The sequence below is a fragment of the Triturus cristatus genome, chromosome 4_2 (genome assembly GCF_964204655.1).
Source record: "Triturus cristatus chromosome 4_2, aTriCri1.1, whole genome shotgun sequence".
In the NCBI taxonomy this organism is placed as follows: Eukaryota; Metazoa; Chordata; class Amphibia; order Caudata; family Salamandridae; genus Triturus; species Triturus cristatus.
The window spans coordinates 549353142-549366631 of NC_140586.1; the positions used below are offsets into that span (position 1 = coordinate 549353142).

The 13490-nt window shown below is 42.9% G+C and overlaps 1 protein-coding gene across 8 annotated transcripts in view; it reads left to right on the forward strand.

The window, feature by feature from the left end:
* The window catches only part of CDC7 (cell division cycle 7), a 324644-nt gene that overhangs the window by 258642 nt on the left and 52512 nt on the right, over positions 1-13490 (forward strand). For all 8 annotated transcript variants that reach the window (XM_085602165.1, XM_085602163.1, XM_085602167.1 and 5 more), the window contains 2 exons: positions 9304-9397; positions 9495-9637. In XM_085602165.1, the coding sequence (XP_085458291.1) occupies positions 9304-9397; positions 9495-9637 (237 nt within the window). The remainder of the gene's footprint in view (positions 1-9303; positions 9398-9494; positions 9638-13490) is intronic.

Here is a 13490-nt window from a genome sequence, read left to right on the forward strand (position 1 = left end):
TTCACTGTTCAGGGGCAGCACTATCAGTTCAAAGTCCTTCCCTTCGGCGTGACAACAGCGCCCAGGGTTTTCACGAAGTGCCTAGCTACGGTGGCAGCACATTTACGGAGGCAGCATATACACGTCTACCCCTACCTAGACGACTGGCTCGTTCAAGCGAAGTCAGCCCAGCAATGTGCAAGCCACATGTCCCGCACCATTCACCTTCTTCACAGTCTGGGATTCTCACTAAATTACCCAAAGTCCCATCTCCAGCCCGCACACGTACAACAGTACCTAGGTGCGACTATAGACACTCTGGCGGCCACAGCTCAGCCAAATTTAGTGAGGATCAACAGCATACAACTGCTGATCTCCAAGTTCAAACCCAATCACTCGCTTCCAGCGCGAGTGTTTATGCAGTTGATAGGCATGATGGCCTCCTGCATCTTCATAGTCCCGCACGCGAGGTTACATATGCGCCCACTTCAGGAGTGCCTAGCACGTCAGTGGAATCAGGCTCAAGGACAGTTGAAAGACCTAGTGTTGGTGAGCGGTCGGGCATACAACTCTCTGCATTGGTGGAATCCACAAAACCTTTGCAAGGGCCGACCGTTCCAAGAGCCTGTTCCGCAAATAGTACTGACAGCGGACGCGTCTCTCCAGGGATGGGGAGCTCATGTACTCCACTACACAGTGCAGGGACTATGGACGACACAACAGAAGAAGATGCACATCAACCTTCTGGAACTGATGGCAATCTTCCTGGCCATGAAGGCATTCGAAGTACATCTGTGCAACAAAGTCGTGTTGATCCGGACGGACAACATGACTGCCATGTACTACATACAGAAGCAGGGAGGAACACACTCTCCACAGTTGTCTCATCTGGCTCAGAGCATGTGGAAGTGGGCCATTCAGAGGAACATGTTCCTCATGGCGGAACACCTCCCTGGCAAGGACAACCAGATGGCGGATCTGCTCAGCAGACACAGCCACCAGATGCACGAGTGGGAGTTACACCCATCAGTACTCCAACCGTACTTCCAGCAGTGGGGTCATCCAGAGATAGACCTATTCGCGACAAGCGAAAACGCAAAATGCCAAAGCTTCGCCGCCAGATTCCCACATCCGCAGTCGCAGGGCAATGCGATATGGATGAACTGGTCCGGCAGATTTGCGTACGCTTTTCCCCCAGCGCCGCTGATACCGCTGGTGGCTCGCAAACTACGACAACACTCCCTGACACTCGTCCTAGTTGCTCCCACGTGGGCACGCCAGCCGTGGTACACCACCTTCCTCGAACTTTCCGTGGTGCCGCATCAAAGGCTGCGGATCAAACCCGCGCATTTGACGCAGAACCATGGAGAGGTTCAGCACCCAGATCCGCAACAGCTGAACCTGGCGATCTGGCTCCTGAAGTCCTAGAGTTTGGCTATCTCAACCTGCCACCTGACTGTATGGACATCATCAAGGAGGCCAGGAGACCCACTACCAGGGCTTGCTATGCAGCCAAATGGAAGAGGTTCGTCATTTATTGCGGTAATAATGACATCAACCCGCTGGACGCATCCATCCACAACATCATCTGTTACCTCTTACACCTATACCGATGCAATCTGGCGTACACCTCTATACGTGTCCATTTGACCGCAATATCAGCCTATCTGCAAACCAGGCAGCACCTCTCTCTATTCAGAGTGCCTGCCATCAAAGCATTCTTGGAAGGGCTCAAACGAGTCATTCCACCTAGTCACCCACCGGCTCCAATGTGGAACCTCAACTTGGTCCTCACACGCCTGATGGGTCCACCCTTTGAACCTCTACACTCATGCGAGATTCAATTCCTTACCTGGAAAGTGGCCTTCCTAGTAGCGATCACTTCCCTAAGAAGAGTTAGTGAACTCCAGGCACTAACCGTTCAAGAGCCATTTATTCAGGTTCACGCCAACAGGGTCGTACTACGTACCAACCCCAAATTCATGCCCAAGGTAATATCGCAGTTCCACATGAATCAGACTATTGAACTGCCCGTTTTCTTCCAAAACCCACAAACTGTTGCAGAAAGGGCACTACATACACTAGATGTACGGAGGGCCCTCATGTACTACATCGACAGGACTAAACCATTCAGGAAGACAAAACAACTGTTCGTTGCCTTTGCCCCACACCACAAAGGTAACGCCATCTCCAAAGCAGGGATAGCCAGATGGATAGTTAAGTGTATTCAAATCTGTTATCAAAAGGCAAAACGCACATTAACTATTCCACCACGAGCCCACTCAACACGTAAGTTGGGGGCTTCCATGGCCTTCCTAGGAAATATTCCCCTGCATGATATATGCAGAGCAGCCACATGGTCCACTACACACACATTTACAAAACACTATTGTGTAGATGTGCAGTCAAAACAGCAGGCAGCTGTAGGACAGGCTGTTCTCAAGACACTTTTTCAGACCGCTGCAGCTGGCACGGGTAGCCGCCGCTAATAGAGGGCACTGCTATGTATTCTATGCACAGATATGAATTCAGCAGCCCACATGCCTCGAACTGAATATGCTACTTACCAGTATGCATCTGTTCTTGGCATGTAGGGCTGCTGACATTCATATCGCCCTCCCTCCTCCCCGGCGCCTGTCGCAGCTGCAGCTCTCAGAATTACTGCAAGCATGGTCATCACTTTCTGTATCTACTCCATCACTGCCACAATGGCGAAAAACAATCTGAGGATGGAGAGGATGCCCATGCGCACTGTAGTCCAGGGGAGGAGTCACCTATCCAAGGATACTTCGAAGACTCTTCCAGGACAACAACGTGCAAACATCCGGACCCAACACTAGGCGGCGATCTATGCACAGATATGAATGTCAGCAGCCCTACATGCCAAGAACAGATGCATACTGGTAAGTAGCATATTCAATATATATATATATATATATTTATATTGTTTGTTGTCCACATTAGTGACAATGAGATATTTGTAACAACAAATCATTTGTAAATCTCAGTCACTGTGCGTTGTTTTATATTGACATATGTATTAGTTTTTTTTGTACCCTCTGAAAAGTTTTTTTTCAAGATAAATTTGTCTTTTAACATTTGCACCCATGTATAATCATTTGTGGTAGATTTGTTCAAATTGAAATAAGTTAATTGAATTTTCAAATAACTGACTCAATGTGAGCTACTAGATAAAGCTTGCGACCATTGTTTGCCTTTTAAATGTCAAATTGTGAAAGTAAGGAAATCCCTTGTAGGCATATTTACCTGCTAATACAAAGTCCTATCTTTAAGGCATTCTTATTGGTAATGTGATGTGAAGTGTGGCCACACTTCATGCAGTCTGTCACTTTAGGACCCCCCCCCCCCTCCCTCCCCTTCCCCTTCAGATGGATCCTTTCCCACTTTCAGAATAAGTGTCGAGCTAGACTCAATCCTTGTGGTGGGGTCTTTGCCAGGGATATAGGGAAATAATTAAAGATTTTTGTGAGTAGCGTCTATGTACGACGCTGCTCACAAATGTCTAAGAAAAGGAAGCCGAGAAATCATCTGGGTCTGGTACCCTGCCAAGCCTTCCTCCCCACGCCCCCTACTGGCAATGCACTAATAAAACTAGCATCCTCTTTTGGACTGATCTTTTAATCAAGAGATTCTCAGCTGGGGCTGAACTAGACAAATGAAACCCAGTCAGGAATGCTTCCTATGCCTAAGTCTCCTTGAAATCCTCCATTATTTCTTCATCGTTGGTGTGAAGGGATCAGTCAGAATCCTGAATGTGGTGAATGTAATTACTTGTTTGGCTCTTTTCATAATACTTTTGTGTGTATATACACTTTTGCAGGCTGTGTTCTTCATTTAGAGACTCTCAAGTTCACCCCGCCCTGCAGAATGTTCTGTATGCTCTACAGGAACAATCGGTCTTATGCAAAGCATCAGGCTCAGCAAATGCTTCTCTGAATCTCCTTGCACTAAACACAGGAATAGTGTGCCGAATGCACAATCTGAAATAGACATGTCCTTATTAAGGGCCGAAAGTGGTTCTCTAATGCTAGGTTGGGCAGAATGAACGATCTACAGCCGGGTCTAATCTTGTCATGAAGTCCCCTCCAATTAGTAGTAGCCAGCTGGTAAAAGCGGCAAGAGTAGGGAAAAGTGAGCCAAAGAACGCTTCTGATCATTGGGACTCTAGATGGAAAAACAAGTTAGCTTCAAAAGTTAGCTGCAAAGGACCCAACTTGCCACAAATACACACCACTCTACTTTCTTTATCTGCATACTCGGAATCTGGCACAAAATTGAGACCCTGGAGAAGAAGCAAGGCCACCCCCCGTTGTTTCTTGGTTTACAGTAGAATGGAATTGGATGGGAAGCAATATGCCTTCAAACGTGTGCTGTCCTTTTTACAACAAATGAGTTTCTTATAAGAAGGCAAAATCATATAATCTTTAGTACAAAGTCAATGTATTAATGCTCTGCATTTAGCATGCAAGTTAATACCTTGATTTTTTCCGAAAGACCCACCTTGGGGAACTCAAAGGCATCCAAGCTCACCAGCTTTATGTCTTGGAAATCACTGCAATAAAAATGTGTAAAAGTGTGCCCCCTCTTTCCAGATTTCCAGCTTCTTCCCAGATTCAAACTCATGTCCTGCGGTGTATATCTCGTTCGCTGTGCAGGGGTGATTATCTTATATATGTTATGCTCCTAGAACGTCTGAAAACACATCTCACTATTGGATCAGGGGAAAGGTAACGGATAGTCAAGTTTATAATACAATAACACTTATTCAAACAATATTCACAAGATATATATAAACATATTAGTCGAAAAATAGTGTGTAGTTTTTCTGATTCATTCTTTCATGAATCTTCGTTTTATTCATTTGTTTTCTTGAATTTTTCTTGTACTTGATAAAACATCTTGCAGTTGAACATCATAAGGAATGGGCGTGAATTGCTCTATCTGGCTATGAACATACAGTGGGAAGACAGTCAGTACGAACTTGGACTGAACGCAGGAGATACCTAGGTCTGATCTATATGTCTAAAACTTTCTGTTCTAGTAGGTTCATTGCTTAAGCATTGGCAGGGGGCGGGGGGTAGTATCGCCACAGAGGATGCACACAAAAAATGTATAGTTACAGATTCATTAGTTGACCTGACAAGTGTTAAAAATTTGAGTGCAACAAAAGCAGTATTTTTCCCTTATTTTTAGAACGTTTGCATTTTCTTGCCTTATCCATTTAGTGCCTATATCCTGTCGCTGATCACATGACTGGTTGGGTGTGGCTGACAGTTGGGCTTGTATTCTTCCTAGACAGCCACATACAATAGGGAGCGTAGGTATGCCTGGATGGGCACCTGCTGGAATCAGCCCCACTAACACCTGAATAGGCTGTTTCCTGCCTCCTCACAAAAGGGCTACATACCCCCTGTAGTTAGTCTAGAGCCAGGACAGGGAAGGCAGGATGCCTGGGAACTTCAAAGAGAAACCTCTAGATGCTTCTCCGCCACTTTAAAGGCACAACTCGATATGAAGACTAGACCTCCAACACCACCACTTCAGTACACTTCTGGCCCGTGGATACTCTGACAGGAAGAACTGCTGTGCTGCTGAAGTACTGCCGCTCTGCGGGACTGCATTCTGCTGGACTCCTTCTTTGCTGTGCTGAACTGCCCTCTTGCCCTGGTGAGAAGGACTGGACCTGCATCTCTCAAACGCAAAACCCACAGGGACTCCTAGGTATAGTTGGTTGGCCTCCCGATCTGAAACCTCAGGGACATAACCAGCTTCCAACAACCTTGCATCTGCACCTGGAAGACTGGATCCTAGAGGACAACTCAGGCCCTCAGACCGCAGCCTCACTCAGAACCGAAACATTGCTTTAACTGCGTGGTGCATCTTCGCAGACCCAGGCAGCAAGCACTCTGCAACCGAGGTTTAAAGTACTCTAACTAGCACACTGCACCCGACCTGCGCTCCATTTCGGTCGGCCTGAACTTGTGACTTTGTCCCGGTCCGGTGCGACCAAATATTTACAGTTGACCGACACTTTGAGACTTTTGACGCTATTTTTACTAAAAACTTTGAACTGCAATATCTCCGGTTCTACTAGTTGGATTTTTGTTGTTTTGGTCTTGTTTATTTTAATTAAGCTCTATTTTTCTTACCTGGTGTGGGATTCTTTGTGCGTTTTTTCACTGTTTTACTGTGAAGTGTTGCACAAATACTTTACACATTGCCTCCAAGTTAAGCCTGACTGCTGTGTGCCAAGCTACAAGGGGGTTCCACACAGGTTACTTTAGGGTTTGCTTGTGCCATATGGTTGCTGCTTGACCAGTGCTCATACCCCAGCCAACCAACAACCCAATTTCTTACAAGTATACAAAAAGTAGCCAAACCAAATCCAAAGTAAGGGCTTACCAATCGAAGTAAGTAAATTATGCTTATATGGATAAAGCTGCCCTGTGGGTGCCACAGTGATCTATTGCAGGATTTGGCATAGAGGAGGTGAGAAGAGTGGGCGGTATTAGTATCACAAAAATGAAAAGTAACTATTGATTACCTGGAAGGCTTCCAGGGCAGCAAAGTATAATAGATGGGCCAAGCCTAGGGCAGGCCAGGGCAAATTCTGTAACCTGAAGGAAAATATACATGAGTAATTATATGCCTGAAAGCAGTGTATTGAGGGACGTTAGTGTAAGCAATCCTTGTAGAATTGCCTTGAATCTATGTGTTGAAGATTGTCTGGATAGAACAATCCAAGGATAACCATATGAGATGGTACTGGTACGGTACCCTGATCAGTGTCGGGCTTACTACAGGCTGCGAGTCGTCCATCAGAATAGCAGGGACTCTAAAGAGCGGCGGGCAGATGCAAAAATATGTCTGTTCCACCAATGGCCTTATGGCGAGAACTGGAAGTGGTAATAAAAACTGCAAGAGCAGTAACCATCTTGTACAGGACTGCAATAGTGGTTGCCATATGAAATGCCAGTAAGGGGAAGTGAAAAATAGGACATGAAATTGAACAATTCTGGCGGCCACCATCATGGTAGTGGTGGCACCGAATAAAGGGGGTAAAGAAGGGTACTGGGCGAGGGGCACTGAACCTTAATGGGAATGATTTGGGTGAACTGAGGAAGGACCATAATGATATCCACGAAGTGTAAGCAGCAAGTAAGAAAAGTAGTAATGAGGACCATGTATTCTCCAGAATGTTATTAGCCACAAACAGCGTTTTGGAAAGACAATGCAATTATATTAGAGAGGTCCGATTTCCCATTCTGTTGAGGCCCGAATTCATTTTGTCCACTTAAAATCCATTTCAGCTCCTCTTTGTTAAAGTAGTAGTGTGCTGTCACCTCCTCTGCTTGGAGGGTGAGGGGTTACCACTGCAATTACTTGACAGCAGAGTTCATCTTCAGTGTGTTTATTGTGCATGATGTGTTTGCAATCAAATACAGACCCACTTCCTATTTATTTATTGTACTTTATATGGGATATATTCTTTCTAATGTCATTGTGATGCAAATATTGCACCTTCGAATCACCTGTATCACATTTTTTTTTGCCTGAGCACCTTTTTCACTTCTTTAATCACAACCCACTGCAGTCTTTTATAGAAAAAAAAACTATACTCCGAGGTCTTTGTACATTAAAAGCATTGTTTTAATTTGCAATATTGTTTGTTATTCCATACCTCAATCTTGTCGTGTTAGGGACCCTTGTTCTAGAATACCGATAAATGCACAGCACCATAGATTTTCCAATCTCATTTATTTTATAATACGAAATTCGTTTCTTTCAGGTCATTTGTTTGAGTATTTCTGACCTAAATAGTCTTTTTCTTGGACAAACCTCACAGTGCAAGACCAAACAAATACGATCACAATATACTTAGGCATAGGTCCGATTTCCAGTTCATGTTTTCTCTGTGTTCCCTTCTGGTTCCTGTGGCCTTTTACATCATTATGTACCATTTGATTCAATCATAACTTTATAAACATGTTGAATAGTGCTTTACTACTGGCGCACATAGGTTGGCACGTATGAAACTACACTGAACAATTTACCTTTTCAATTGAGTAAATTAACTTTACTTTGGAAAACTAAATCACACGACCGGCAACGTTTTGGGGATCATGAAGATACCCACTCAAAACCTAATTTCTAATGTGTGGCTCGCTCCCAGGAACTGATTAAATCGGATTCTGAGACACAGACAGTAATCAGTGCAACTTTTGTTCTGGTGGAGACTATTATCCTTTTGAGCTTGCAGGCAAAGAGTTTGTGCTCTGTGGTTCTGCAAGCATCCCAGCAATGCAAAAAGCTCCAGCTTCCTTAAGTGGCCACCTACAAGTAGACCAACATCTTGTCCCAGAGAAGTGGCACTAAGGGAGGAGTGAGCCTTTACATACTTGCTTAAAAGCTGGCTTGGCTTTCTATTCTTTTTTCCTTACTTTCAGCATCCCATTGGTTAGGAGGATCTGCCAAGTGTGGTGCAATGCCAAGAATTGGTTACAAATTTGTGTTGTTGATTGTAAATATTGTGATGTTCGTGCAGTCCTGCCACAAGAGCTCAACCATCACATAGAGAGGGAGGCATAGTGGTGGTTCACTTCGGAAAAGAATTACAGTGTGTTTGTCTGACTTGGGCACCTAAAAGTAAAGCAGGAACCTGGCCGCATTTTAGAGCAGTGAGCCATTGTGTTTGCCTGCAATTCCTTTGCTGGGACTGATGTCTTGCTGATTTTCTGTGTTCCCTGCTCCATGATGTGCATAAAGCCACTTTCAGAAAAGCTTAGATTGGACCCCATAGCCAAGACAACTCTTAGCCCTGAGCTGGTCCAGGCAGTATGATTTCCCGTGTCCACTACATGTTCATATTTACAACTTGCTTCTCTGTGCCAGCAGGAGGGGAATCTGGGTAGAGCATCCTTGTTGCATAATAATGCATTGCTTAACCTTTTAAGTGGGTGTCCAGATCTGCCCGTTTCTTTCAGGTGAGGTGGAAAATCTAAACAAGTGACTGTGCTTGTACCAGTAACCATTACGGATACGGACACATTTGCAAATATGCCTCATACCAAACTACCCATTATCCCAAACCAGTTTCACATGCAAGTAGTTACTTTGGATTTGTTGGACTAAAATGTTACTAAACACGCATTTATATTAATTTCCATGCTGAGTTTTATCTTCTTACTGTAGTAGTATTTTTTTAATGTTCACAGAACTTTTGTTTAGAAAAGTCCAATTCCGCTTACATTATGTGCGTTTTGCAATCAATGCTCATCTGACTTTTAGGCATTTTTCTTTCAGTGGGCAAGAAAATGTCATGGGGATTAAGTATTGCATAAGAAAAAATGATCATGTGGTTATCATCATGCCATATTTGGAACATGAATCGTTCTTGGTAAGTCGATCTTCTTTTGATGGAAGGGGTCTTTTCAACTATGTTTGGCCAAAACAAATGGATGTTCCAAGTAAAGTAACTTGATTTATCTTTGCAGGATATTTTGAATAATATTACATTCGAAGAAGTAAGAAACTACATGTTTAACCTGCTTAAAGCTCTCAAACACATTCATCACTTTGGCATTGTTCACCGTGACATCAAGCCCAGTAACTTCTTGTATAACAGGCGGTTAAAAAAGTAAGTGTGCCCAGATAACTACATTCTGATACCGCTGGGAGAGTTTACATATGAAGTAGAAAATGCAGATTTTTCTTCATTCAAATGTACATTCACTTGTATAGTTGTATAAACTGATTTAAAGAGCGGTTTGTGATTCTGAATTATTACTAAAGTAATTGTGAAGCAGAAAGTACGAGGACTGACACCATGGCAACTAGAATGTTTTCTCTTATCAAAAAAAGTTTGCTCATCATTTGCCAGTATGAAAGCTTACATGCATGATAAACAGTATTTAGTTGTTTTTTTTATAAACTGGAAGGTTACTTTTTTAGAGATCACTAAAGAAAACAAATTCTAGAATGCTTTGGCAAAGGTTATCTAAACAAATAGTTAATTTCGATCTGAGGCAAGAGATGAAGAGGTGATCATTGCAGCTTTGGTTTCCCCCTATGTTGTATTGCATTTCAGAAAACAATTTTATTGACTTTCATAGCTACAACCAGAACTATATACAGATTATGTACAATGTTTTAATTGGTCATGCAATAAATCTTAATTTCGGGATTGTAATTTCTCCTAAAGAATCTCTATTCTGTTTCCATATAAGGGTAGATCATTCAACAGAACAACACATTTAACCCCTTCAGTGCCCATGACGAGCTGGACTCGTCATGGGCCGCGGTGGCGCTGTGCCCATGACGAGTCCAGCTCGTCATAGACCCCGCCCGCTAATGCAACGGCCGGCACTGGGCGGGGAAAGGGGCGGGCACTGAAGGGGTTAACATTAGTTGTTTGTGCCTCCAGACCTGTTTAGCTGCCGAGCTCTCATCATTAATTCTCCAAGAGACTACAAACAGAAATATAGAGAGAGATTGTGCCTTTAGGCTTCCTGTGTAACACGTAATACATTTATATCCCTATTAGGAAAAAAATAATTTTCATAATCAAAGCGGGCTAATCTCTATTCTGTTGTTTCATATAAGGGTAGATCATTCAACAGTACAACACATTTAACATTAGTTGTTTGTGCCTCCAGACCTGTTTAGCTGCCGAGCTCTCATCATTAATTCTCCAAAAGACTACAAACAGAAATATAGAGCGAGATTGTGCCTTTCGGCTTCCTGTGTAACACGTAATACATTTATATCCCTATTGGGAAAAAAATAATTTTCATAATCAAAGCGGGCTAAGGTTAAGAGAATGTAGCACTGGATTGCATATGCAAAGAATCATCAAATAGTTACTAGTTTAGTGTATCCAGAGCCAATCTTTTTAGTTCATACAGGTTTTCTAATAAATTCAAGCTGCAAATTCTGTTTAAAGGCACAATCTGATTTTCAAACAAATTAATAAAATCAATTATATTTTTGAGTTACATTTTCTCTGGGTCACAGAATGAATCTAGCTAACTACCAAATTAAAATATTGTTTCCATAGTTCTGATGGTTAGTTATTGATGACATAGAATTTGAGTAATTTGCTGAGAGATTCAAATTAAGCCCAAAGTTTGGATAGTGTCCTAATGCTGTATATGAGTCTTGCTTCGAAATGGGTGCATGGGCATAATATGTTTGGGAGGGACCGAGAGCTGTGGTTAAACTATCTGAGGACTATGCCGCGATAGGCAGGTTGGCTATCACGTAAATGTATTTTGAGCTTTTATGCCGCATAGGCTTCCATTTTTCCTTTACCCTTTTTGAGACTATTTGGGTAGCATGGGGTGGGTGAGTTTGTTTCACTGCTTTGGTTTTGATTGGCAACACCACTCAACAGAACAATTTTCTAAATAAAAATGTATGATCTGGAGCCACTTTCCTCTTTTTGTTGCCTTAGGTCAAGTTTGTTCAATGGAAGGACCTTTGTTGCAACAGGCAACTGCTTTCTAGTTCTATTAAAGACCTCTGGTTTTGAATATAAAGCCTCCGAACCTGGCACAGATCAAAAGTCATAGAAAGTGCTTGATATTTAACAGGTGGATCCGAATTCTCAATTTCTTTGGCGATTTTTTTTTTTTTTTTAATTTTATTTTTTTTTCCAGCCGTTCACTAAGTTATGAAGAATTACTGAATGAGTTTCAAATATATTGTTGGAGTTTATGGTAGGCTCTGCTCTTATAAGGGGAGGAATGGTCAAAAAAAAATTTGAAATTCCAAATATGCCTCCGAGTAATGAACATAGTTACCTGGTCAGTTGCAGGAACTTTAGAGCAGTAAATCCGGTCTGATTGATAAATGTGAGTCTTTCACAGGTTTACTACTAGGCGTGCTGCTAAATTCGATTAAGGTTTTAATGATGAAGACGTTTAGATGAACACAGTGTTCTTCAGGTTTTATCTTTCTTCTAATTCCTCTTGTGTGCTTTGCTTTGTAGGGCAGTTGACTTTTTTTTTTAACAGGGCTGAAGTTGCTTCGTGTTTCAGGGATAACTTTTGCGGGTCATTCTCAGAAACAAAAAAATTAATTGGGCAAGCCCATGAAGACATCTGTTATGCAGTGACCTCTTTCTGGAGGGGCTGAACTTTAATTGAGTAACAGGTTTTTTTTGTATTAGTCTTCCAGACCTTATTTTTCTGACTGTCGTTATGAAATCAGGAGGTAGCTCAGTATTGGATACAGAGCTTCGAATAGGTCAGATATAAAGGGACCTGTTGGAGTGGTGTTTGCTTATTGTGATATTAGACAAAGTGCAACATCCAAGAGTATTGTGTGCACAGGTAGCAAAAGGAGCGGTAGTGAAGCCATTTATTTAATTAATCAAATGGATTATAATACTGTTGGTGTAATGAATATTATCTTGGATACTGAAATCTGATACTATTGTGATGTTATAGTGGAGATGTTTTTTTGTATTTCTCTACATACACACTAAAGTATCAACTCCAGTGCCTTTTTAGTTTTTTCAATTGAGTCAGTATAATCTTACGATCTTATAAACTCTTCGCGTCCAAAGAGTGCCCAGTGAATTCAGTCCCAACATTTTATCACAAAACTATTTTTAGTTCTTTTGGGGGATGTTGTTGGAAAATGCAGCTGATTCTTCTTTTTCTTTTCCGGTCTCGTTGCCATATTGAGAACTGAGATCACAGAGAACACGAACCAAGGAATGTCCCACGTGTGGTGTTGCATCGGTTCAACTTCTCCACTGAGTTGCAGACTGCACCAATTCCACCTTCCTGTCATTCGTCCACCACCACCTCCAGGCCACCCAAATAAACGGAATCCTTTAGCACAGACAGATGCCTGAGGCTACTGTGAATTCAGTCCAGCTCCTCCACTGAGCTGCACCAGCGCCACCTTCCTGCCCGACCACCATCTCCAGGCTGCCGAGCTACGAATGCTAAATAAACGGTGCCATTTAGCACAGGCAGGCAGACCGACACCAGAGGATACTGTCCATGCGAAAGCTTTCAGAGGTCCCCGAGGACACGACCTTCGGAATGATGACCTTGAAGTTGGGGCAGTAGAAACCAAACCCCTTTGCTCTTTGTTGGCCTCCTTTGGTTCCTTTTGTTGTCGGAGCAGCCGAGACTGACCACAGGAGCAGCAGGGTCCCAATAACTGGGAGGGTAGAGTTGGTAAAGGGTTCTGGTCCTCAGGGTTTGAACTACTTAGGGGATGGGCTTGGTGGTGGGCATTTTTCAGACTACAACAATGCTGCGTCAGGCAGGAAGCTACAGGTGTATGTTATGTACAAAATCCTAGCATAGAGGGGTGAAGTCATACATTAGCATGAAAATGCCCGCCACTTCTGCGTGCTGTCATTCTCATCCACTCACATAAGTGTAAAAAAAAAAATGTTTTTTATTCCCTTAGTGCAAACATAATTGGGCACTGTAAGTCTTCTTCACGCAGCCACGTCTGATGATCTGCTT